The sequence below is a fragment of the Betta splendens genome, chromosome 9 (assembly GCF_900634795.4).
Source record: "Betta splendens chromosome 9, fBetSpl5.4, whole genome shotgun sequence".
In the NCBI taxonomy this organism is placed as follows: Eukaryota; Metazoa; Chordata; class Actinopteri; order Anabantiformes; family Osphronemidae; genus Betta; species Betta splendens.
The window spans coordinates 28,897,446-28,922,221 of NC_040889.2; the positions used below are offsets into that span (position 1 = coordinate 28,897,446).

The window sequence follows — 24,776 nt, forward strand, 5'->3', positions numbered from 1 at the left end:
TTACATGTTGCATATGGTGTTTACAGGTGCAGTCGCTTCCAGTCTGAGATCAAAAGGCTGAAGATCTCGTCACCGGTGCGAGTTTGTCAGAACTGTTACTACAACCTGCAGCATGAGAGAAGCGTGGAGGAAGGCTGCAGAAACTGAACTCCACCTTCGCTCCGACGGGAGAAGCCGCCTTTCATTCCTCCATCCGCACCTCCCCACAGCACCCTGACCCACGTGTACAGTAACACACGGACGTAAACGGCGGCAGGAAGACACAGGAAGGATGGATTATAAAGAAGCAGTTACCACGGTCACCACCTGAGCTCATCACCTGGAGGAGAACAAGCAAACGCACGCTCACTTCAATCAGTCCACTGCTCTTTTTGCTTTCAGATCAAGAACAGGGAAACTTCGTCCTCTTTCACCGCCAGATGTAATAAACTTGTTTATATTGTAAATACTCATCATGGCCTTTTTAACTCTAATAGCAACCAACGCGCGCGCACGCACACGCACTCGCACACGCACACACACACACAGACAGACATTGACATTGCCTGAAAGATAGCGTTGTGACTAACCGCTCCTGGCTTTAACTAAACCGACCGTGTGTAGTCTGCTTCACGAGTCACTGCAAATCCAGAGACATGATGTGGAGGGAAAGAAAGATATGAATGTCACTAATTACTGTCACCTTACCAGTTGGTCTGATTATGAGAAATTCCTTCTTTTTTTATAGCTACCGAATAGTTTTAAGTTGTTCTTGTTTACAAAGTGTGACTTTATTTGTGTGTTGCCCACAGTGTCAGGCCGTCACATCACACAGATTCATATCACATCACATTATCTTTTCCTTCTTTGCCAAATTTTGGATGATGGCGATATTTTTTTACATATAATCTATTATGTTGTCTATAAATTCCCATATGGAGATTTTATATTGTTGTTGCTGCTTCGTTTGAAGACTGGACACGTTATCATTTTAGTAACTTGTTTTTATTTTCCATATCACTCCATTGTATTTTAGCATAATGGGTCCTTCACCTGTGAAAATATGAATTAGGTGAATTAATAATGAGCTGCCAGACATTTCCTGTTATATATTAGTTACTGTACAGTGTCGAAGCAGCGTTTTGGAGGCACACAGAAAAGGGACGTCCTGTATGAACTGTAGGTTTGTCTTTTGCATTCGGTATTTGCTGGATTTTACTCTGACCCTGTGGCATTATTACAGTAGATCAGCACTCATACACTTTGTCATCAGCTCGTAGTAGATGATGATTCAACTGCAGGAGCAGCAGTCGAGCACCTTTTACAGAGTTGTTTCATAAGTAGTCGACTTTGGAGGAAGTGTAAATAATCGCTTTACCCAGGCAGTCATGAAACAACCAATGTCAGGTTTTAAAGAGTCTTGGTTTTTTTGTTTGTACATTTACATGCAGAGAAGAATGTCCGTCGGTTTTTGAAGTGTATTGTTACATTGCTCTGATTTTAAATTATAGTTAGTTCTCTACGTATAGAGCCTGAAACAAGATGGGTTCATCAAACTGAAAAGGAGCTAACGCTTGACTGAAACATCCCAGTTTGGCTAAGGATGTGTTTGGTTGAACTTGAAGAAACCAGCGCCAGGGTTTAGGTTGTGTCATTTTTAACTCGACCACCAGGAGTCAGCAAAATGAGACAAACTCAAAGCATTCAAGCCCAGGATGCAAATGTGTAGGTGCATCATAATTCTGACACAAATTTTATAAAACCATGATGGTTGTTTACTCATTTCCATGTAAAAGCCACATTTTTTTCCCACGACGTCTAGACGTGCGGCTGCTGCTGGCTTCAGTTTGAGTTCTAATAATCTTCATGCATGTGTCCTTTCTTTTGTCCCTCATCCCTCCGTATGTGCTCATGTGCTGTGGTTTTGTGGGCAACAACTGTGCTGCTTTTTTCACTAAAGAGAAACCTTTTCTTTCCCACCAGTCTTCACACGTGTAAAGAAAAACACTTTTCATAAAGTACTTTATCCTTCATCCCCACAGCTTCCTGATGTTATGATAACGATAATATGCACTCTAGATGTCGTCCGTCTTATATCATTCTGCATTTACGTACTGTAATTACTGTGCAATCATGCCATCTTGCTGAAAAGTCTGCTTCTATCAATCAGGAGTTCCTTGGCACCGTCACGTCACAGATTTCATTGAATGCAGTTAAACGTTTTCATTTGAACAGAAAGGTGCATCTCACCGCAGAGAAACGAACTGTACAAAGTATTTATGCAATTATAACTGGTTTTAGATTTTTTTTAATGATTATCGCAATTTCAGCAAGTTTTGTTACTTGTTGCATGTCTATTAACACAGCTGACTTTCTGTGTCAGTGCATTGTACATGTTCTTGGCATTATTTTGTCGTTTCGTTTTCCTTTATCGTGTTGATTTTCTTACCTTGCGTTTTTATTGAGGCATTGTCCTGATGAGTTGTCCTGAGCTGCAGGTTTGTGTACAGAGCCAGAGATCGTGTCCCCGGCTGTGGGTGGACTTTTGTACTCTTTACTGAAAAAAAAATTAACTAATGAGAGGAGAAGAAAAGAGAAAAACTCCTGGATTATTTTGGTGGTCTTGTATTAGACTGCATTACAAGTGTCTGGTGTGCAATCTGTGATATCTGAATGTTCCCTGTATATTTGTGTTCAAACAATGTAGAGTAACTCTCCCCGCTTCCCTTGCAGAGACGAAATGTTACAATAATGCAATAGATCTGGTACTTATTCTTTTTAATTTCATTTCAATAAATAATTGCTGTTTACCACCCGTGGCGGACTCATCTGTGTCATTTCTAATTAGAGGTTTTCTTCTGTGATGTTTAGGGGGAAATGGCACTGTTAATTGGAAGGCATAAAGTAAATAGAGCAAACTAATTGTTGGAGTAAAGCAAAAAAGGAAGATAGCGAGAAAACAAATTACTAATGAGTTAATGGCTTCGTAAACACTGCTATCGAAACATCCATGGAACAGGGGGCAGTTGTTCAACGTGATTTGATATAAACATGTACTGTAGGGTCTGTGCGACAGACGTAACGTCCATGCAAACCACAAGCCAAACTCAGCAGCATTTAATTGTTTTTTAAGTAAATTTTGCTGCTCAGACAAGTTTGTTACAATTCTGGTTCTGTACACTGCAAACCATAATGTGTGTGATTAAATATATACATCAAGGCTAAAATGAATAGAACTGAGATGCGAGCTGTGGTGCGTCCGCGCCCCCTCTGAGCGTCTGTGCGTGTTGGTCTTTACAGGTCGTTGACTGCTGCAGCGTGAAGCAGAACTGGTCAACCCAGTAACAGAGGAGCTACCTGCAACCTTTGTGAAGTTACACAGAGAAGCACACACTGTTACCGGATGTTGGGCGGCATACTCACCACAATAAAAGTTACACTTTCAGTTTGCGGCACCTATTTTACACGGTAGGCACTGCATTAAATTTATTTTTAATTAATATCTAATAACAAATTCAATTTACTACATTTTTCCCGATAGTTACCTTATGACTGTACCACACATACAAGCGTCTAAATATAAAAATCTGGCAAAAAAGCGTTTCTATTGCAGTATAATGTGAAGCGACAGCTATAGAGATTTTGTAGAGCATTTGAAAAGCAGTTGGTAAAGAGCAAAGTACTTCCAAATTGTACTTGTAAATGATTGTACCTCGCTACTTTCCACCGATGGCTGAGGAGAGTGGGGTGATGGCGCTTGCGGGCCTCATGAGGATTTTTACTTTGAAAGCTGATACCGGAAGCGTGTTGCCGTGTCGTATAAGACTTGACAGCAGGAGGAGGGCGTAGGGACGGGGACTGCGGTGATAAACAAACACACGCAGCGAGGACCTCAGTGTCTCCTACACTTGGGCAGCGGCGCCGGCAGATGTTCAGCAGCGCTGACCTTCAGCGTGGACCGAGGTTTCCAGTCAAAACAACCCGGACTTTATCCCTGCCTTCCCTTCACCCCCTCCTTTCACCGGACTCTCAGCTTATGTGACACGGTAACGTCCGGCGGCGACACCAGCGAAACATGACGGAGCTGAGGAAGCGAGGAGGAGGAGGAGGAGGAGGAGAGCCTGACAGCACCGAGAACATCAGCGACAAGGTAAACGAACGAAAACACGGCCGTGTCCGCGTGAAACAGCTCCCCGGGAACGAGTTGGACCGGTTGTTGTCCCCGGCCAACTGGTCAAGCTAGTTGGGTTGCCAGGTTAGCGGAGCAGCTACTTGATTTAGCTAAGTGAGTTAAGCTAGGTGGGTTGCCAGGTTATCAGCGCAGCTACGTAAGCTAACTAAGCGAGTCTAGGCTTCTTTTAAGCTTCTACCTGGGTTGCCAGGTTGGCAGCGTAGCTACGTAAGATAGCTAAGTAGGTGTCGTTAGCTGCAAGCCACGCCACGGAAATTAGTCAAAAAATAACGAAGTTTTTGTGATGCAACGTTTACGTCCTCCTCGTGTTTGGGAGTGTCGCCTCATCTTACGACATTAAAAGGGCGCAGTACCGCGCGCGCGCTACAGCTGCCTGCACAGAAGAAAAGTTGACCGCGCAGAGTTGTTGTAGTTGATAAACAGGTGAAAGGTTTTTGATGGAGAGGACTAACATCCGACTGATGTTAGTTAAAGCTGGTGAAAGCGTGGAATGCAGCAGCCCGCGTCAAAACTCCACCAACTCTGATGACAAGTGGTAGAGCAGGTGTGTGTGTGTGTGTGTGTGTGTGTGTGTGTGTGTGTGTGTGTGTCTCTGTGTGTGTTTCTCACTGCCTGTATTCCTATTGGCTAAGTTGGTCTTTACCTCCTGCACGGCTGCAGCACAGACGTTTCTCTGTGTAGCGTCTCAAAGGTTGGAGGCAGCCCCACCCACCGGCTCCACCACCTTCAGCCCCTGTGTGATGACATGTAGGGGTTGTTGGGCAATCCCACCGTCCCGCTGATTAGCTCTCCTCTTCTGAGCTCTGTGCTATTGAAACTGGGCCAAACGGAGCCGGCCGCTTTCAGACCACGGCCTCAGAGCTGTCACTGTAACAGGAATGATGGGTATGAACCTGATAGTGGAGATGATCCAACTGTGCCACGTTATGCAACTTTAACGGATGCATTGTCTCTCTGTTCTGGTTGATTTCATGATTGTGGGTCACACAGCACCTTGTGTGACACTGGCCCATGTTGTTTTGGGCAGAAGAGGTTATAGCCTTTGATATCACTGTTTATTGGTTACGGTCCAGAAAGAAAGAATCTCCAACCTTCTCCAACCAACCATTAACATTGTTAAAATCCACAATAAATGCTGCTGCGAGCTGACAGCTTTCTGAGTGTGTGACCCTAAGAGAAAGGAGTGAGTCGTCAGAGGATTTAATGGGTAAAAAGTGACATGTCAGTGGGATCATGACTGAGAGCCAGTGGCTCTGATTCAAAGGCCAAATACAGCAAAATCCACAAAGACCAAATCCAATAACAATATTTATTCAGCAGCAGCCAACATCACAGGACTTGGTATGAAAGGGAACGCTGGGCTGTCAGCACAGGGGTGGTGCTGCAGACCTGGAGATGCTCTGAGGGGGAAGGTGTAGGACGTGCCTCGGCTCCAGGTGGGTTCTGGTGGTCCCGTTCCGTCCAGTTCCCTTCTCCACGTTTACTGTCTGTGTGCAGGCGAGCAACAGGTGCTGCTGCAGCTGATTGGACGCGCGCGGTCGACTTAAGCCCCTTTAGATAATTGACGATAATCTGTTGTGGTAAATAGTGAGCTGTGGTACATTGTGTTTACCTGATAATTCCCCCACTGGCAGTTTCCAGGAGACAGTGGGAGTTATAATGTCTTTCTTCTTGAAACCGATAGAAGCAGTCCAGAAAGCCGCTGTTGTTCCCTCCAACCTGAACGTGGTGCTTTTACCACTTCCTCCCTCGTGTCTAAGCTTGGCTGCAGCCTGCTGGAGGCCGACCTTGTGGACGTCTGTGCTCCAGCCGGTCCCTGCAGCCCGTGGTGGCAGCAGCAGCAGGCCGCTGAATGCTCGGCTGCTCACCTTCATTCTGCTCAGTCCCCCTCGCTAATGTCTCTGGATGCCAGAGGAGTGGCCTCGGAGGCCTTGCCTGCACATCAGCTCACGGTTGATGGGTTTGTGAAGGAATAGAGTACCTGTTCAAAACCCAGCATGATGCACCTTGACACTAGACCAGGGTAAAACCTGGGTACTGAACACAGTATGAGATTATTGCAAGTCAAGGTCGTGCTCCCTCTCTGTCTGTTTCTTCTTTATAGTTGTTCCAATTAAAACTGTTGAGCGCATAAATCACCGCAGCTTTGATTTAAAGCTCAGTGCTGCTGGAGCACAGCTGAGCTCCTTGTGTCGCTGCTGTTGAGGTTTACAGTGTTCAGAGCCTACAGTCGTCCCACTAGATGGCTTTAAAGTCTACTGTAGCTGGAGGGACATGTGTGACCGTAAAATGTCATTCAATCCCAGGCAGACTGTCCTGTGTCCACGCCGCCAGCCTGCTTCAGCATCAGGCACCAGGCACAATGCACATCCCTGATCCAAGTCACACACCAGAGCAGGAAACAGCTTTCTATCTGCAGGGCATGGCAGCAGCATCGCTGGCCCACTCAGGTCTGCATGGAATTATTTGTCCTGCTGTGGATGAACAAAAAGGAGTTTGGGCAAATCATGGACTCGCTGAATAAATGTCAGACTTAATTAAAGTTAAATCCACTAGACTGGAGTCAAGAGAATTTCCTCTTAGAGTTCTAAATCATTATTTTCATCACTAACTCATCTGATACTGGATGAAAGAAGATGAACATGTGTGTTCTGTGAAAAATACTGTAGATCATTTAAAAGCTTTCAGAGAAAAAGTAATTAAAAAATAGACTATTAATGACAGTTTAAAGGGAGCTGTGGTGTTTTGCATGTACTACCTTTAGACTGAGCTTCTGTCTTTGCAGGGGTTCAGTGGAGTTGTGATGCTTCAGCAGATCACAGCCTTTAGTGTGGACGTGCTTGAGCTGCTTGTTGTCCGTCCTCTTGCGATGCCTTCCTCTTCTTCTCTTCCCATCGAATCTGCAGAGGGAGCTTTTAATAGGAGGAGTAGAGGACACAAACAGGCGTAGAGGTTAACTGAGCTGCAAGGACAGCCATGCTGCTGATGCTGCTGATGCTGCTGATGCTGCTGATGCTGATGATGATGATGATGATGATGATGATGCATGAGGTTCTCTCATGGTTGATCAAGAGCTTAATAAGTTAATATGTAACAGCTTCCTCCTAAGTCTTACTTTTCCTTCATGCCAGTCTTTTATTTTGACTCACAGCGTGTTTATTTTCTTTTATTTCAGTGAACTTCTGTAATTGACCCCAATTTACAGATTCAGCCTCCACCAGTGACGTTTCCTCATTAAAACCTAAGTAGAAATCTACAGTTACACCTGTCCTCCCCTGATACTCTAACAGCAACTGACCCCACGGCCTGCTTCTGCAGCGGAACCCGCTCTTACTCTCAGGGCTTTCACAGCTAATTACCGCTTTGAGTCAAGATTGCAGATCTTATTCCCAAAAGAAAGCTCTGTGAATTAACCCTGGTGGCCCCACAACCCATATTTAGCAATGTCCAAGTAGAAGCAGCCATGAAAGGGGAAAACTGTCCTGGAGCTTCAGGAGGAGCCAAAGGAAACCTAACCTGCCGCCGTGGGGAGAAGAAGAGCTGCACTTTGTTTCTACAACACAGTACTTTATGGATCAAAGGCACCGTTACTCATTGTTCTATTACTTGATGGGCTTTGACAGGTCACATAAGAACAAAGACACCAGGCTTAGTTTCTGTATGTGTGATCTTCCAGCAGCCTCACTTTAATTCTTCTTTTAAAGTATGTTTTTATTCAGACTTTATTTACTAGGAAACCAACATGATCTGTGTAAACATCTTCCATTTGTTTTAATTTCACACTGAAGCTGCATTAGTCGGCCTGTAAATGCACGGACTGCAGCTGAGTGTGAATGCATTAAAGATTCATTAACACCAACCAAGAGTTGCCTCAAACGCAGCAGCCTTGTAGCTGTGGGCTAAAAGTGCAGACTTTCAGCCCAGTCACACTCGGCCAGTAATCCTCCGTCTTCCTCATTAGATCAGGGAGAAACGTTCTCCTTTTAGGGACATTTTGAGGATTATCTTAGTTTGACAAATGTGGAAGCTGTAAAATCTATTAATTGATTTTCACTGGAATTTGGCATGTCTTTTAAACTATTACACGTTATGTGATAACGCATTCGCTGAACATCATGTGGTTTTAAAGTCCTGGAGTCTCCTGGAATGTCGGGTTCAAAAGAGGACGTTCACTTGCAGACCTACTTAAATCACATGCACCAGCTCTGTAGTCTCATCTCTCCCCCACACGGGAGACTAAACTCTGGATCCTTCTAACTTTAGCCTGAATCTTATTTGACTACCTTCACATTTCCTTGTCATTTGCATCTCAGCTCTTGGTGAATAGGATGATGATGACCTTTAGTTGTCTTTGTTATCACCTTATGTACAGTGTGTGTGTGTGTGTGTGTGTGTGTGTGTGTGTGTGTGTGTGTGTGTGTGTGTGTGTGTGTGTGTGTGTGTGTGTGTGTGTGTGTGTGTGTGTGTGTGTGTGTGTGTGTGTGTGTGTGTGTGTGTGTGTGTGTGTGTGTGTGTGTGTGTGTGTGTGTGTGTGTGCGCGCGCGCGCCCTGGCAGGATGGCGATGACAGACTGGGCCTGCACGTCGATGCAGAGGGAGAAGGGGACATTGACTCCAAAGCTGACACTCCAGATGTTCCTCTTTCTACCGCAGACACAGACAACACTCCACAGTACCTGAACAAAGCCCTGGAGGGGCTGCCACCCAGGTAACACTGCTCACCAGCTGCTGTTTGGTCATAAAGGGCTTGAACTGTTTAGCAATGGAAGGTTAGGAAGGTCAAGCTACTGCTAATGTTTACTCCTCAGCCTTACTGGTCTTCTGTTGGATTTCATTCTAAGAGGCTGATGGAACAATGAAACAAGTTTCCTTGTTTTTTTTATTACACCTCATAAAAGGATGTTGCAAAGGTTTCGTGAGGTGCAAGCGGGGCCTAGTTGAATGATTGACATCAGAGTATCAGTAGCTCATGTTAGGGCTCAGCCAACAGCTCCTATTATCTCTGCATGCTACATATATACAACAAACCCAAGCATGGGAAGGCTGATAATGCAGTCATTCAGGCTCTGACACACCCACAGTCAATGAACTGTGACACACGCACTTATCCTTTCAGTTTACACCTCAATGTCTAGTTCTGAAAAAGCTGGTCTCACAAAAGAACATGTTGAACATCGGAACCTTTATCCTCTACTCCGACTTTACCATGACTCTGATGAATGGTAGTAACCGTAGGAGTGTTGACCACAGGCTTGATGTAGAGATGACAAATGGGTGTGACCAGGTCACAGGCACAGGGCTTAAAGACTCAGAGGGATGCACTAATCCCTGCAGGCTGGAGTGCTGCAGAGAGCTGGGGGTGAGCAGACTGCAGACAGGAGGGGGGTGGAGGAGGGACAGCGCAGGTGAATGGATGCACAGGATGACACAGCGAGGAGGTGGCTCCAGTGAGAGACATCGAGCGGCTGCTGCCGAGTGGAAGCAGCCGTGTTTTCTCATGATGCAGCATATTTCTCCTCCATTCACACAGTCGCCAGCAGTCTCTCTGTCCTTTAGCATTTCCTCTCTTTTGTTTTGCTCCCAGGCAGCAAGCAGAGCAGCAGATTCCCCCTTCGCCACACACACACACACACACACACACACACACACACACACACACACACACACACACACACGTGCGCTCCAGAGGGTGGGGTTTTATCCACGCCACTAGGAAGAACTGGTTCAACCATTTGCTGGAAGGGCTGAGGGTTAATGAGCACTAAGCCTGATGGCTGCACTCGTTGGGAGCGAGCCACAGCATATGGTGGCCTGGACTGTGTAATAGAAGGATGCCGGCCTGAGGTCACCTTTGGTGAATCCAACACTGTGGTTGAACCACCTACGCAACTTCTTCTAGCTCCATGATCATCATGACTAAATGGGCCTCGGACTCTGATTTGCTACGTATACAATGCTAACGTGATAAACTACAGCGCTTGATGAGACGTTTGTGATGATGCAGTCACTCAGCAGTTTGTTGACCTGTCACAACAGCTGTCACAGAGCTACTGGCTCTGCCAGAGTTGAAGCTTTTTTGTTTGTGTCTGTTGTCCTGGACATGTTGTGGCCCCTGATGTCTATGTTCGTAGCTAACGCACAGATCTAAAGCAGAGTTCTCCACTGTCTGACCTTCTCACAGACCTGAGGTCGCTGCTCAGCACAAATAAGAGCTGCAGCACTGTCAGTTAAAGGCTTCTTGGTCCACTAACATGAATGTAGTGTAATCCAGGGTCCATCTCTTCTTCTCTTCTGTGCTTCTGAAGGAGTAATTAAAGGTTTTTGTCGTCCACAGATGGAAGAACTATTGGATACGAGGGGTTCTGTCTATAGCTATGATATCAGGCTTTTTTCTCATCATCTATATGGGACCTGTCGCTCTTATATTAGTGGTAAGTCACTTCATGCATTTGTCCTACTCATCTTTTGTGATCCTGTCTTGACCCTCATTTTCCTCTCTGCTCTGTTTCTGTGACTTAGGTCATGACTGTCCAAATAAAGTGTTTCCAAGAAATCATCACAATCGGCTACAGAGTTTACCATTCCTACGAGCTGCCTTGGTTCAGAACGCTCAGCTGGTGAGACCATGGGAGTGGGCTCTGATCATAGCGTTAACCCACCTCTACTTGTGAATGCTTTGGTGTGAACTGGTGGATAGTCTCCTCATCGTGGTCAGTCAAGCTGTGCAGCTTTGCGTCCGTCACCCACTCACCCCGCAGTCGGACTTTGTTTCTGTTTCCGTCCCACTGTTTTTGTTTTACCTTTGCACACACACCCATTCACCACGGCGACGGCAGCCAGGACCAAAGATCACTGCCGTGCTGGAAGCAAGCAAAAGCTTCAAACTGGCCATCGTAACGATCCCTTACGAACACACACACACGCAGTATGTAGGAAACACTAAAGCTAGTGTCCGTCACCACACTGGACCGACACAAGACTTGGTCCACATCCACCTCCTATGTGCAGTAGGATGTAGCCGGTCCTTTTCAAGGAGCACCAAGCATGCTCTAGGTGGATAAAAACAAATCCCTGTTTTTCCTCTAGGTATTTTCTGATTTGCGTGAACTACTTCTTCTATGGTGAAACTGTGGCGGATTATTTCGGGGCTCTGGTTCAGAGAGAGGAACCGCTGCAGTTCCTGGCTCGCTATCACCGCTTCATCTCCTTCACTTTGTACCTTGCAGGTTGGTTTCGCCTTCAAAACAATGCGACTTCTGTATCTTGAAAAGCACACACGGTCTTTGGCCCCTGGGCTCCGGCTCATGTTTTCTTTAAAAGGGTGGATTCAGTTTCAGGGGACACGCTGTGTGTAGTGGACTGGAACGACGAGCTGGTGTGGAGAAAATGAAGGAGAAAGAGAAACTGAGTTGTCTGAGCTTCAAGTTGATAGAAACTAATCTTTTCAAGTGTTTCCTGAAGCTGTTATCGGCTGATAGGCTGGTTTATAGCTCTCATAAACCGCACTATGCTGATGAATTGCAATATGCTTCTAACTTCCGGACTTTCTGTTTGCCAGTGTGAAAAGCATAAATAAATAAAATAATAATTTACTTGATGTTTTGTTGAAATTGTTAATCTCAGCCTTTGAGGTTCATGTATGTTGCTATGCAGGAAATTCAGCATTTTATTTAGATTGTAGTCAAAGATGATGGTCTGGTGCAGGTGAAACTGGACAAATCGTTCAGTAGAACTATGAACACTGTATGAGTCCATCTGATAAAACACACCCACCTGCTCATGTTGATGGCTCTATGAAAGCAGATGCATTCCCTAAGTCCTGCTGACTGAGTCATCTCCCTAATCGGGCGTCGGCTGCACTCCTAAACTGAGGACGCTCCCAGCGTCGAGCCGTCGGCAGTAACCGATCAAATGCACACGCCTGAATTAAGATCAGAGGCAGATCTGAGCTGTTGGAGGATGAGCTGAGCCTTCTGTAGCAAAGGGAGCGTCTTGGTCGTGTCACAGGAAGGCTGCATGTCGGGTGTTGATGGGTGGATGGAGCCGCAGGCAGCTTCCCACACATTCTGTATTATTCTGTACATATGTTTAAACTGTAAAAACTGACCGCATGTTGTCTACTCTTTCACAGGTTTCTGCATGTTTGTGCTGAGTTTAGTGAAGAAACATTACCGCCTGCAGTTTTACATGGTGTGTATCAGCTGTAACTCCGTCCTGTCCTCCTCCTCCTCCGCTCGATCCACCGCCGCCTGCTTTCTTACATCCTGTCAATCCATCGTGCACCTTTATGTTGTGTTGTAGAGGTTTTGCTCCTGAACCTCTCTGCGATTTAAAACACTCACATGTTTTGTGAATGAGATGGTTGCACTGCTCTGATGTACTGACCATGTTCTTACTGAGAACGATTTGATGCTGGAGGACATCTGCAGTGGCTGCAGCTTTATTTCATCTCACATGCCGAAATGACCAATTGACCTGCATTTCATTGACTAATTTAGTTTTGATTGTACATAATGTGAATATGAACCTCATAAATCCAGACTTCTGCTCTATAAACCAACTCCATTCTGCATGTTTTACTTTTTTAACGATGAAAACGTTTTCTGTGGCATGGACACTCTCTCATCTGCTGCCTCCTCTTCTCACTGTCCTGTGTTTCTGTGTCTTCTCCGCTTCTCCCCGCCTGTTTCTGTAATCTCACAATTTGTGACAAAAGCCAACTTCTGAGCAGGAGTGGCTACATTCCAGTGACACTGTGGTGTTTGTGTTCACCATTCCAGTTTGCTTGGACCCATGTGACCCTGTTGATTGTGGTAACTCAGTCCCACCTTGTCATTCAGAACCTGTTTGAAGGAATGATCTGGTAAGACAGACCTGAAGAACCTGCCTCATCGTCTACTGCTGCACACGTGTTGTTACAACGGTCTTTTTTTCTGTTCTGATCGGTTTTGAGCAGTGCATCTGAAATTGAGCCAATGACAATACATTTAAAAGTTACTCAATGATTCCCTCTCTATAGGATAGGATACGACTTTATTCATCCCACAATGGGGAAATGTTTGTTTGTAGCATAGTTTATTATGTAATTTAATAGTTGTTGTGGATAATAAAGGTTTCCCCGGCGCTTCTCAACACTATTTTATTTCTGTTTTAGGTTCATTGTTCCAATCTCCATTGTGATCTGCAATGACATCATGGCCTACCTCTTTGGCTTCTTCTTTGGGCGCACCCCACTGATCAAGGTACATCAAACTAGTTCTCAGATGATCACATTTGTTACATTTAGTGGCTATAGTACAGTCTTGCATAATGCAAGAATGTAAAGTTTATACTGGAGCAGGTGGATCATCGGTTGCCATGGTGACCTGCTCCTTTTTAAAATGAACCTGAGACGGATGCAGGTAGCAAACTAATCTTTCTCAGGTTTTCAGCCGCAGGAGGCTTCTGAGACGCAGCCTCGTGTAACAACATTTACTGCTGCGCTAACGCTGCAGTCAACCAATGCAAATAACGCTCACGTACCTTATCTCAAATTTATTTTGGTAAATGAATTAAGACCAAGTGCTCGGGGCGATGGTTACAGCTGTACATTTGTGTACACAGCAGCTACTCAGGAGCTCAGACCTGTCTGTTGTGAGGCTGGTAAAGCCAGTTCATGTTTCTGTCTCTCTCCTCCCTGCAGCTCTCACCCAAGAAGACCTGGGAGGGCTTCATTGGAGGGTTCTTCTCCACTGTGGTCTTCGGCTTCATTGTGAGTGAACCACGTGTTCTTTTACATCAGCTTCCTTGTGGACAGGGCTGGAACGCTTGTTGTTTAGCTTAGAAGGACGTGATATGTCCGATCTGTGGCAGTATCTCTGTTACTGACTTAACTTGTCATAATGCTTCACGCTGACCTGTGCTGTGTTGTTGTGCAGCTGGCCTACCTGCTGGCTCAGTTCCAGTACTTTGTGTGTCCCGTGGGCTTCAACAGCGAGACCAATGGATTTACAGTTGAATGTGAGCCTTCGGATATCTTTGTGATGCAGGAGTACACGCTTCCCACTATGTTACAGAACGCGCTGAGTTGGGTAAGACTGTCCTTTATTTACAACCACTGAATCAAACATCAGTTGAAAACCTGTTTCAGATTAGCAGGTTAATTTGTAATTGGAGAGAGAGAGATTGTTTGTAAAAGGATCATCAACCATGGATCTGTTCCAACACTCTGATGTGCTGAAATCATGGTTTTATTCTGCTCTGCTACAGATTTATTTAGCATCTTCCTTGTGTGTAAATGTCTGAAAAGACGTATTAAAGTGTCTCTTTCTCTAACTTGATGAATGTCAGTAATTTGTCCTGTTTCTCCTCTGTCTTGTAGAAAACCGTCAACCTGTACCCCTTCCAGATTCACAGCGTTTCTCTCTCCAGCTTTGCGTCGCTCATTGGTCCATTTGGAGGCTTCTTTGCCAGCGGCTTTAAACGAGCTTTCAAAATCAAAGTAAAGAATATCACTTTGTTTTCTGCGTTGTACGGTTGTCCTTCGCACAGGTTTTAGGTCATTATAATCGTATCAATAATCTGTTACTACTTACTGTTTCACACTGAGCAAATGCACCAAATTGACTGTAAGTACGACGTCGCAGTTTGGATTAATGGGGATATTCAAGTTATGCAACATACGGGTTGGATCAGTTGAGCTGTGAAGAGCTGAGGTTTTCTTTAAAGAGAAACTTTCAGCAACAATCTCAGACAGGTTAATCAGCAGCAAAGCCTCCGTACTGGAGCTTGGTGAGGAAAACTGCAGCCTTGTTCTGTCGCAGCCTCTCAGCAGCATGACAGCCGTAAAAACTCTGAGGAGGTGTTGAAATGTGTACCAACAAAGTAGCACAGCCCCACCTAGTGACACCATGAGGGACTGACCGTTTATGTCTACGGCCAAACTGCATGTACTGTATGTGACGTCTGATTGTGTCGATCTCTCTGCTCCTGCAGGACTTTGCCAGCACCATCCCCGGCCACGGTGGCATCATGGATCGGTTCGACTGTCAGTACCTGATGGCCACCTTCACACACGTTTACATAGCCAGCTTCATCAGGTGAGACACGCAGTCGAAGCCCTCGGCTTACAGATACTATTGTTATTGTATAGTTTTTCGGGCAGCTTTCTGCTGAGCTACGTCCAGATTGGTTCGTACTAATGGTTTGACATGATGTCTTTCAGGGGGCCCAACCCCAGCAAGTTGCTGCAGCAGCTGATGATGCTCCAGCCTGAGCAGCAGCTCAGCATCTTCCACACGCTGCACTCCCACCTGAGAGACCGGGGCATGATTCCCCCAGCGGCTGCCCAGGCTTGAAGGCCTCTGTAAGCATGTACAGACACAGGCTGTTCAGAGCATCCATAGTCATCCTACCGGCTCCTTTGACCTCCACTCGGATCACTATCACTGAGGTGACTCTGCAGAGACCACGTGAAAGAAGTTTGCAATAGAAGAAGAAAAAGTATCAAAAGTCTAAAAAGAGCTAGGCAGCTTTTGTGTTTCACTTGGACAACATCCTGTAGAAAGTACAACACAGTCATAGTAAATGCATACAGACTGGACGAAACAAACGTCTTTGTGAACAAAACAGACTGAAGCACACGACTTGCTCAGCGCGAGTTGCTGGATGGTGGAACTGCACTGTCTGAAGCTGAACAAATGGATTTAAGAAGCTTTTGCAGCGCGGGCCTGGAGTGCTGGGCTTCTGGGCTGCTGTGGGTTTGCGTGTGGGTGCAGCAGGTTGCAGATGTGTTGTACACGCTGTTTTATAGATTATGCTCTATTTAAGGATCTTAACTTCATCAGCCTCATTTGCATAATTAAGCATGTATGCAAGTCCTGTTCTGGGCTACTGCTAAACTAAGCCATGTTTTTCTCCTCTTCCACAACATGAACTTTTAGCTTAGAGGTTTCTGACTAAACCTAAATAACTTGCACAATGTAGGTCAATAAGGTTTGACTGTAGGCATCTTAATGCAGAGACTAGAGCATCAGTTGCACATTCAACACTTACAAGTTAATGTATTGTACATAAATATACTGAAGATATTTAGCTCAACAAAAGCCTAATATATAATAAATATAACTACTAATGTGATCTGCTGGGAGGAAACAAACTTTCTTTTTGATTTTAGCATGAACATGTTTTAGGGAAATGATCCAATGTTAGGGTAATGGCCAAGATTGTAAATGAATAGTGAAAAGGGTGCTTAATAGGTGAGAATTTGATGAGAGGATTGAGACCACGGTCATCAAGGTGTCAGCGTGGAGCCAGGAGTCATTTATAAGCACTGGAAGCAGGAGGAGTCTGTAGCTTCTGCCTGCTAACAGCTCCCATCACACGAGGACGTTTAGCTTGAGCACGTTAGCGAGATCACATGGTTTCTGACGCATCCAGTCGTTGTGCTGGGTTCAACCAATCTGAACGTCCTCAGTCCAAACAAAGGCACCGAGATGAGTGCGATTCTAATCCTCAAGTCAAATGAGCTCTGGGTTTTAGTTTAGAAGGAGACAATGCTTCCTTCACTGGTTTAACCAGCGGTTTCAGTTGCACTGTAGCTTCTGAAGGAACAGTGGAACCTTTGGATGTAAAGGTTCCCACGTCCTCAGACTCAATGTTTGTCGAACTCTTAAATTATGTTTTAAATGTCATTTTTAAACTCAGACTGCATTGTGGCATAAAATGATGATCTGGTGGTAGTTTTATTAGCAATATTTTCATTCTATGCAAGTTAGATCCATTTAGAAAGAATGATCCAAATGATGTTCAAAGGATTGTAAGAATATAGAAGTTCTACTGAGATTCTGTTAGATATTTACCAAAGCACTGTCTTGCGTCTGATTCTGTGTTGCTGAGGAAGCTGCAGGTTTCAGGCCCAGTCCCATGACTCCGGTACCACCCGCTCCTCCAGAGTTTGGTGCTGGGCTTTGGACCGGAGATGGAGCTCAGCTGCAGCATGGAGAGGACGTCTGTAGTTCATGTCGCCAGTTTGCTCGGCTTCCTCCTCATGTTTTCCCACTGGCTGAGTTGGGACCAGCTGTGATGTACTGTATGATTCAGAAGCACTACTGCGTCACACGCTTGTGTGTCCAACGTGCTCACACACTGAAGTGTTCACAATAAAAGACACCGACTTCAGATGCTTTACATTTACATGGACTTTCACGGTAACAAAGTTTAAGGATGTGAATGTTAGCGGTTTATGTTTCAATGATCATCAGGATAATTTAAAAATCTACAAGGTTAAAATAAAATTGTGATAGTTTTTTTTAAGTGGTTACCTTAATTTAAGAATAATTTTTATTATTTATTTTTACTCCTTTTTAGATTTTTTTTCTTTTGTGAATCCAGTAATTTAACAATAGACTGACTACTGAACAAAGCATCAAATTCTTGTTTGCGCTGGAATTCAAACAACTTAAATTTTATATTGGTAAATTATTTCACATGGGGAATTTTAAATCGGTTTCAAATTAATTTATTCTTGAGTTTTACAATAGGTTGGTGTTGGTTTGTATTCATGTTGTGAAGGTGATGAAACGACTCTAGGAAAGAAAAGGTGCTTGTAAACGACATGTCAGAAGATCTATTTATCACTTTGTGTATAATGTTTGATTTGCTTAAAGCAGAAATGTTTTCTAATGAAAATCTGTAGCTTTGGAGTTGAGATGATTATAGATTCTACTGAGGTAGTTTGTTCATGTAGGGGCAAATACAAAGTGTCCAGAGCAGATAATATATTGTTAGAGATATTGTGAGGCTGTTTACTGTGCGCAGGTAAATAAACTCATTTTCTTTATGCTGCCTGTTTATTGTTATTTTGTGGACCAGACCACTTCCACATAGAACAAAGAACAAGTTTTATTTACACACAGCTGATTTTTAAACTTTTGTGCAGTGAGGCAGCAAATGCAGCGTTTGGCGTTAACGACATCAGGTGCAAATGGACGGAGCTGAGAACAGAACAATGACGCGTGTGAAGACTGTGACCAGAAACAACGTGCCCTAAAAATACAACTACTAAAATTTGAGAAGGTTCTTTAGTCTTCCAGCTCTGGGCTTCATCACCTGGCAGCCTTCCTTTAAAGTGCATCTCAAATTCAAGTCCCTACCAATTTTCAGCACGGGAATCTGTACTCGGCTCCTGCATTCAAAAACGAGAGCAGCGCTGCCTGAAAAACTGGCCTCACAAGCATCAAGAAAAGAAGAAATAATAAGACTAAAATCAACAACACGTCTTCATAACGTAGCTCGTTTTTAACCAAAGACTCAAAATGAATTGGACAATTTAAAACTAGTGCATTAGAATGAGTCTGGCTGCACCCATTTAGAACGACACCAAGCCCTTTGCGAGAAGCGTTACCGTATAATAGCTGGAAATATTCCCTTCGACATGCAGTTACTGGCTTCAAAGTGTAACGTTGGACGGACTGTTCGCCTGAACGATGGCGTCTGTGTTCGACCTTCAGCCTCTGACCCACGCTCCTCCTGTTTGTGAAGCATCACACAATGACATCTCAGCACCCGCGCTGGGCCTCCGCGGCGCTAAACGGCACCGTGGCCTCCTGCTGCTCATCCACAGCCGTGGGGTCGGACCTGTCGGGACACACGGCGAGCCGCACCACTGCCGCAACGAGCCGCACCAGCAGCCTGAGCAGCAGGAACGCGAAGGGCACCGTGATCTCCATCAGGTGGAAGATGGGAGCGCTGAACCTGCTCAGAACGCAGGTGAGGAGGAAGGTCCCCAGAGCCACGCAGGGGTACAGCGCCAGCTTGGCCAGCATCAACACGTGCTCGCGCCCGCCGTAGCGCACGTACGGGTGCAGCGCCTCCCTCTCGCTGAACAGAGCCACCACCCAGATGCAGAGCTGGAACGTGCCCGCGAAGAAGATGATGACGCAGCTGATCTGAATGGCCTCCAGCTCGTTTTGGGAATTGGGCGGGAATTCGTGCGTCAGCTGGTACGCCAGCGGCAGGCCGCCCACGAAGGCCAGCGAGAAGGTGTTGAGCAGCCCCATGAGGCGCGTGGCCCTGGTGACGTGCAGGAAGAGCGAGTGGTGGGTGAACCACAGCAGCCCCACGGTGGCGAAGGAGCCGAAGTAGGCCAGGTACTCCGGCCCGTAGACCCGCAGCGCCGCGATCAGGTCCCCCCCGAACCGGGCCTCCACCACCGCTGGGTCCGGAACGTTGTCCTCGCTGAAACGAGAAGCAGAGGGCTGGGCCACGCGGCTCGTGTGAGGTCGTTGTGATTGTGGGGCGAAACCGACCATATGTCCAGGATGAGGAGCGTAGCTACGATGGCGTAGACGCCGTCGCTGAACGCCTCCACTCGGTCCTTACTGAGCGGCTCGTTGGGCAGGTAGGTGTAGAACATCACCGCGTCGGGACTCTCCTCCCTCTGACCTGAAACGGTTCATGGCTTTAACACGCGACGGCCCATTGACAATGAATCACCGTCCATTGGGCTCATTTTACCCAGCGCTTTGCTGCGGCACCACTTCAGAAACTGGGAGATGTAGGGCAGGAAGATGACGAGCGCCAACAGAGCGTACGACTGAAACAAAGCGAGAAGCATGAGGGAGCGGGCGGCGCCGGGCCCCGAGGCGGCGCCGGCGTGAACCTACGAGCTGGAAGACGATCAGGGACGCGATGCTGGCCAGGAAGCACATGAGGGGCACTCTCACGATGACCTTCAGGATGTGGTGTTTATAGACGCTGCGGTTCTCGGAGATCTGGATGTGTTCGTTCAGCAGGAACGGGCGGCTGAAGGCGTACAACACGATCAGCGACTAACGGGTCCGACCGGGAGAGAGAAAATGGATCAGTGCTGGTTCCGTTCACAGTAAAGTAGTAACCAGCGGTGACCTCACCTGGATGACGCCCGTCACCATCACGCACCCACAGAACAGTAAAATCCCCAGGATGTTCTGGGGGAAAGTTGCCATAAGAGAGAACTGAAAAAGAACAACGCTCGTCACAGGTTTGACTGATGTGGCGACGCCTGAGGCGACGCGACGCAGACTCACCGTGTACGGCAGGAAGGTTATGAGCATCATGCAGGCCTGAAACAGAGCCCAGCAGAGAAACGCCGTCATTCACTGTTTGAACACAAGGGGGCGAAACAGGGCAGGTGTGAACCCAGTGTGTGCAGCCAAACTCACAAGGTTGAGCAAAGCCAGACAGTCATCGATCCGCACCACCACCTGGAACAACCTGTGGACGGAACCGGGCCCAGTAATGACGACAAGCAGCAGCTGCTGCCACCAGTGACAGCAGTAACAGGGATAAGAGTGATAACAGTGATAGTAATAATAATGAGTTGCCTGATGTGAGCAGCCCAGGCTACGTTCACTATGAGGAATGTCATCAGGTAAACGCCGATCTTTGTGGTGAGCAGCAGTTGGACGCTCTCCCTCAACTCCTGCGATGCAGACACATAATGACTATGAACAGTAACGTTCAATATTTACTGAGGCTCAGTGGCTCCACAGGAAAATGATGAAATATTCTGGATCGTATTTACGATTCAAGTCAAGCATTACCTCATCGTCCTGCACTTTTGTGTGGGCCACAGGTAAAATCTGTGAATAAATGACACAGTGCAACTTATCAACATTCAGCATCTGCTTCCTGGGTTCCTCTGATCTGAGATCAGCCAAATGGTGCCAGATAAACCAGACCAGTGGCATCTGATCTTGGCCTGGACTGAACACTTCTTTTCCTTATTCTTTATAAAGACAATGCAGCTCACACCCATTTCAGACTAGGTTGCAGGTAGTGTTTGTGCTTTTCTCTCAGTCATTTTACTTATATGCAGAAAACAAGCATTAAAGTTCACCCGGTATTTAAATTAAACGACCCTTAAGTTGCTCCTTACGACGTTAATGTGACTTCTGTGATCAGTCTTCCTTATTATTAAGCGCTTTCCTGCAGTTGCAGGTTCTCACCATGACAGTGGCGATGATGGAGATGAGGGCATCGCTGTAGGCCAGCAGGCGGTGGGAGGACTGGGTGCTGCTGGGACCCTCCCCGTCGGGCGGACTCGCCGGGAACGAGGAGGACGCCGCGTGGCTCCTCGTCCCTCTCTTCTCCATCTCCTCCTCCACGTGGTGCTCGATGATGTCGCCGGCGTCGTCTTCTCCCATGGTGGAGGCGCAGGAGGCGCTGGAGGCGCAGGAGGCGCAGGAGGAGGAGAGGACGCGGGCGGACCGCGAACCCTGTGGACGGAGCTGTTTGCAAACAAACGGCAGTCAGCTGACGGCAGGAGGCGGAACCGGAAGTAGCCGTGGCGTTTCTGTTTCCGGATCGTCCAAGATCGTCTATAAACAAGAGTGTAACCTCGCTGAATAAATGGCAACGTATGAGGCACATATCGCCTCTACGTTCGGCCTCGTCTGCTCCACTTCAGCAAAGGCATGTTTCACTTCAGCATATACAGTAAAAAAAAAAAAATAAGGTCGGCTCCACCGTGACCTGGATATCTCACACTTGCTCAAGGCACCGGAAGATGAAATCTTCTTTTATTTATTATTGTCTAGTTGATATGTTTCTGTTTTTTTCTCTGAATCTACAACGTTATATAATTAATAACATCGTCAGGACAGGACAGTCTGGAGGGAACGTCCCCTCGGTTTTTGGACTTGGCGTGTGACGCAGTCTGCGGCCGCTAGGGGGAGCCATTCGACTGAGACCGAATTAAAGTTGAGGACCTTCACAACATCTGCTTAAAACACACCTGGAAAACAGCTCGTTTGTGTTAATCATGGTTTGTTTTCCACTTTCTTCTGTCTGTCGGTAGAACTGCAACTTGTTAAGCAAAAACTCTCAGTTTAAGAACAAGAACAAAAACACAACTGAATTGAAACAACTGAACTGAAATATAATTTGTATGGTAGACAATACAAAGCTCATCTTCTCTCCCTCCACCTGAGCATCACATCCCATTATTGAGATGTTACTGACTGTTGGCCAACCTTCCTCTGCAGACATGAGCTGCTGTGACATGAGAACTGGCCCCTCGCCTCCACTTAATAAACGCTGTCAGATGAAGGTTTGCTGACAGTGGCAGCTCATTTCAAAGGCCTTGACGTGGGTGCGTTTGGAAGTGGTTGGATATATAGATATATCTATAGAAAGTTGTTGAGGTTCTGTTGCAAAATAGACAGAAATTCTCCACTAGCAAATGTGAAGTCCAACCTTCTACCCGTCCATCTACAAACCAGATCATAAACAAGCTGGGACGAGGGACGTGGGCACCACTGTCTCCAGCATCATCTCCAGGTGATGAAGCATCCATTTTTCCAGTTTTATAGCCACGTCTTTGTTGTTGGATGTTTCTCTATAAATGATGTGTTGCTGTAAACTGACTAAATGATCACACGTGTAGAACTGGAGGCTGCGGTTCCGACTGCTGCTGCCGACGTGCCTTGGAGCGAGTCATTTCACCTTCAGCTGCGCTGAGGACGCTGCAGCGTCAGACAAAGAGCTGTCAGCACAGAGACATGCTAAGTGAGTCAAGCCGCCTTGTATTATGCAGATGTGACTGTTATTCTGTGTGCGCTCGGCACCTGCTCCGCGCTGCCGTCCGCTCATTAATCTCCTCATTTATGTTCTGTCGCTGCCCAGCACAAATGTGACTGCGTGAACCTTCCTTCGCCGTCAAGTCTCTTTCTAATATGAAATGTCAGCGCCGCTGAGGTGTGATTAGAAATCCCGGCCATTAATCAGAGTCTGGAAGTGAGAGGGATAATGAAAGACATGCTCACAAAGAGAATGATGACGGGACGGTATTACACTGTCAGCAGCACTGAACCACGCCGCGCTAGATGGATATTGATTCTGCAGACTAAATGCCTTGAGAGTGAAACTGTTAAAACCACGAGGAAACAAACGGTCCAAAGCATTCTGATGTTTGTTGCTCGGTGATAAAGGAAATGCCTCCGATGCACACGTCCACGTATTGTTCAGACTTCCCTGCTCATCCTGCAGACACAGAAGGAGCCTCGGCTTCTTGCTGCTGCATCAGTCCAGCCTTTATTTACAACCTGCTGAGTTTATAGCCGGTGCTGCAGCAGCTATTATTGATGTGTCTGTTTGCGAAGGGGACCCGGCTGTGGATGGGGTCAGTTCCATTACACCTGGTGTGCGTCGTGTCAGCGCCCGAGCCTGATTGTTTGGCGTTGGAGCTGGAGGTTCTGCTCAGAGAAGGAGCTCCTCAGCCGGACCTCTGTCCGAGCGTCAGGGAGGAGCAGGCGTCACAGCAGGAGCCCAGCAGCACACGAGCTGAAGCTTCTGTTGGTCACCTCCATCTTACTTTACGTTCCCATCGTCACACACAGGCCCTGAATTCAAGCTTTTCCTGCACCATTAAATCCATATTACTTTGACAATGCCTCAGAGGTTCTGCTGTTTCTAGAGAAGGGGAGTAATGGGCAAAGCAACGATGACATGAACTGTTCCAAGCGGCTAAAACAGACAACTTTAAAGCCAGCGGTAGCTGTGAGTCTGTGGCGTCTGCGACTTCTGTGGCGTCTGCGACTTCTGTGGCGTCTGCGAAGTCTGCAGCGTCTGCGACGTCTGCGACGTCTGCGGCGTCTGCGGCGTCTGCGACGTCTGCGACGTCTGCGGCGTCTGCGGCGTCTGCGACGTCTGCGGCGGCTGCGGCGTCTGCGACGTCTGCGGCGTCTGCGGCGTCTGCGGCGTCTGCGACCACCATCTCGCTCTGCAGTGAGGCACCAGTAGACGGGCTTAGCGGCTGTTTATGTGATGACAGCTAAATCTCTATGTGCCCTACATAGTCTGTCAATCAGATGTAGTCAGTGCCAGTCTCGCTTCATTCATTCATTCATTCATTCATTCACTCATTCATTCATCTTTTCTGAATAAATGACGGAGAGAAAAAAAACGAATTGATTTTCTTCCCTTATAAAACAAATGTATGAACATAAAATATTCTGTTTGTGTCAATCCTGCTTTTTGAAACCTAGAAATACTGCTGAAATCAAACACGCTGAAGTCTCAAAGGCTAATTCATGTCTTTGGTTCTCGTGCCTTGATTTTTCTTACTCTTTGTGCTCTTGAGCTGGAGCTCATCAGGAAATGCTTCATTAACTACGAGAAAATCTCTGCGATGGCTGTGTCGACGTTGGACGGACTGTTCTGCTGCTGGCAGAATTTAAAATCATCAGGGTAAATCTGCACACAGCATTATAAACAATACAGCAACAGAAAACAAATGGAAAACATGCTAATATTTAATTTTATCATATAAGTATCTATATGAGTCTCAACAATGACGATTTTTTTCTGCACTTGTTTACTTCTTCGTGTCTTTCTTGTACCTCTGTCCTATTTTTCCTGCTCTTCATTTTCCTCTCTGCTTCTTCTCAGTGGGTCGCCATTACATTTACTCCACTCCCGATCCATCATTGGTGGAGTAGCTTGTAATTGCTCTTTAATCTTGACACCACTTGAGTGAGCGGTTGAGAGGTAGCTACTGTATGAATGTGTGTCTGCACAGGCCATGACATCTGAGACAGGCGCCATTAAAGGAAGATAAGCCCTGCTCGCCATTATCCATGCCTCTC

The 24,776-nt window shown here is 46.4% G+C and overlaps 3 protein-coding genes and 1 long non-coding RNA gene across 4 annotated transcripts in view; 2 read left to right on the top strand and 2 right to left on the bottom strand.

Annotated features, from left to right (window-relative positions):
* wdfy3 (WD repeat and FYVE domain containing 3) overlaps positions 1–2,794 on the top strand; it is a 49,125-nt gene extending 46,331 nt beyond the window's left edge. The window contains exon 67 of the mRNA XM_029163399.3: positions 27–2,794. Within this exon, the coding sequence (XP_029019232.1) occupies positions 27–147 (121 nt within the window). The 3' untranslated portion in view covers positions 148–2,794. The remainder of the gene's footprint in view (positions 1–26) is intronic.
* On the bottom strand, positions 2,275–3,825 carry LOC129604688 (uncharacterized). The gene is made up of 2 exons (XR_008695779.1): positions 3,692–3,825; positions 2,275–3,343 (listed from the first exon to the last, which is right to left on the bottom strand). It is a non-coding gene; the product is annotated as an uncharacterized LOC129604688 (long non-coding RNA).
* Positions 3,826–3,850: 25 nt separating this feature from the next.
* On the top strand, positions 3,851–17,989 carry cds1 (CDP-diacylglycerol synthase (phosphatidate cytidylyltransferase) 1). Its single transcript, XM_029163406.3, has 13 exons — positions 3,851–4,129; positions 8,727–8,878; positions 10,505–10,601; positions 10,690–10,787; positions 11,257–11,396; positions 12,302–12,360; positions 12,951–13,033; positions 13,325–13,412; positions 13,853–13,921; positions 14,088–14,240; positions 14,531–14,650; positions 15,145–15,248; positions 15,374–17,989. The coding sequence occupies exons 1-13, from the start codon at positions 4,055–4,057 to the stop codon at positions 15,504–15,506; spliced, it is 1,371 nt and encodes a 456-aa protein (XP_029019239.1). The 5' UTR covers positions 3,851–4,054; the 3' UTR covers positions 15,507–17,989.
* tmem175 (transmembrane protein 175) lies at positions 17,712–21,646 on the bottom strand. The gene is made up of 10 exons (XM_029163405.3): positions 21,138–21,646; positions 20,733–20,771; positions 20,514–20,611; positions 20,352–20,403; positions 20,217–20,252; positions 20,061–20,144; positions 19,815–19,979; positions 19,666–19,744; positions 19,458–19,593; positions 17,712–19,386 (listed from the first exon to the last, which is right to left on the bottom strand). Exons 1-10 carry the CDS (start codon positions 21,333–21,335, stop codon positions 18,708–18,710), a joined length of 1,566 nt encoding a protein of 521 aa, XP_029019238.1. The 5' UTR covers positions 21,336–21,646; the 3' UTR covers positions 17,712–18,707.
* Positions 21,647–24,776: the final 3,130 nt, after the last annotated feature.